Source organism: Diaphorina citri, unplaced genomic scaffold (assembly GCF_000475195.1).
Source record: "Diaphorina citri unplaced genomic scaffold, Diaci psyllid genome assembly version 1.1 scaffold22262, whole genome shotgun sequence".
NCBI classification, from domain to species: domain Eukaryota; kingdom Metazoa; phylum Arthropoda; class Insecta; order Hemiptera; family Psyllidae; genus Diaphorina; species Diaphorina citri.
In genome coordinates this window covers 1-774 of record NW_007399609.1, presented here as the reverse complement: position 1 = coordinate 774, position 774 = coordinate 1, and the positions used below count along the sequence as shown (strand labels likewise).

Here is a 774-nt window from a genome sequence, read left to right as displayed (position 1 = left end):
TTTTTTTCTATTTAACCCATTTTGTCACTGTTTGTTCCAGAACGGACTGGTACAGTAGGGAGGGAAGGCGGAGGGAGAGAGGGAGGTAAAAAGGGCAGTACAAGCAAGGAGAGCAACTTCTACGTGGTGATAGATGATGTGGATAAGATGAAGGAGAGAGCCGAGAAGAACAAGCTGTTTATCTATATTAAGATACCTGAGGTCCCCATCAAACTATCTTACAAAGGTAAATGAATCAAAAAAGTATCACTATGTCAACAGAAGGTTTTCTTTTCTAAAGAGGTTTGGGAACTGTAACTGCTATGGTCTTATCGTCCCGAAATCGAAGAGATAAGGAAGACAGGATAGGAGAAAGCCAGCCGTTCCGAGAACGAACATTATCCCATCAGGATAAAATCCGCCCCGGGCGGGAATCGAACCCGCGGCCTAGCGCTTACAAGGCAGCACTACCAACTAAGCTGACTAGGCTGGCTTCCTTCCAAATTAAATTTTGTTTTTCAGGCAACAAAGAGAAGAATCTCTCTGATGTACGTGACTTCTCCCTCATCATTCCCACTCTAGAGTATCACAATGTTACCTGGACTTGGCTAGATTTACTCCTAGCCATGAAGAACGACTCACGACGCGTTATCCTATCACAGGTAAGTCCTTGAGGTTAAGTTACGTTGCGCGTGGTTGGTAACCGGATGGATTCCTACTCTAGAGTATCACAATGTTACCTGGACCTGGCTAGATTTACTCCTAGCCATGAAGAATGACTCACGACGCGTTATC

General features: G+C 44.7%; 1 protein-coding gene across 1 annotated transcript; it reads left to right on the top strand.

The window, feature by feature from the left end:
- Positions 1-24: 24 nt before the first annotated feature.
- Positions 25-668, top strand: LOC103523412 (protein KIAA0100-like; the record flags this gene model as incomplete). Its single annotated transcript, XM_008488460.3, has 2 exons — positions 25-226; positions 502-668. Coding segments are annotated over 2 exons (354 nt in total), but the record flags the coding sequence as incomplete, so codon positions are not given.
- Between the last annotated feature and the right edge of the window lie 106 nt (positions 669-774).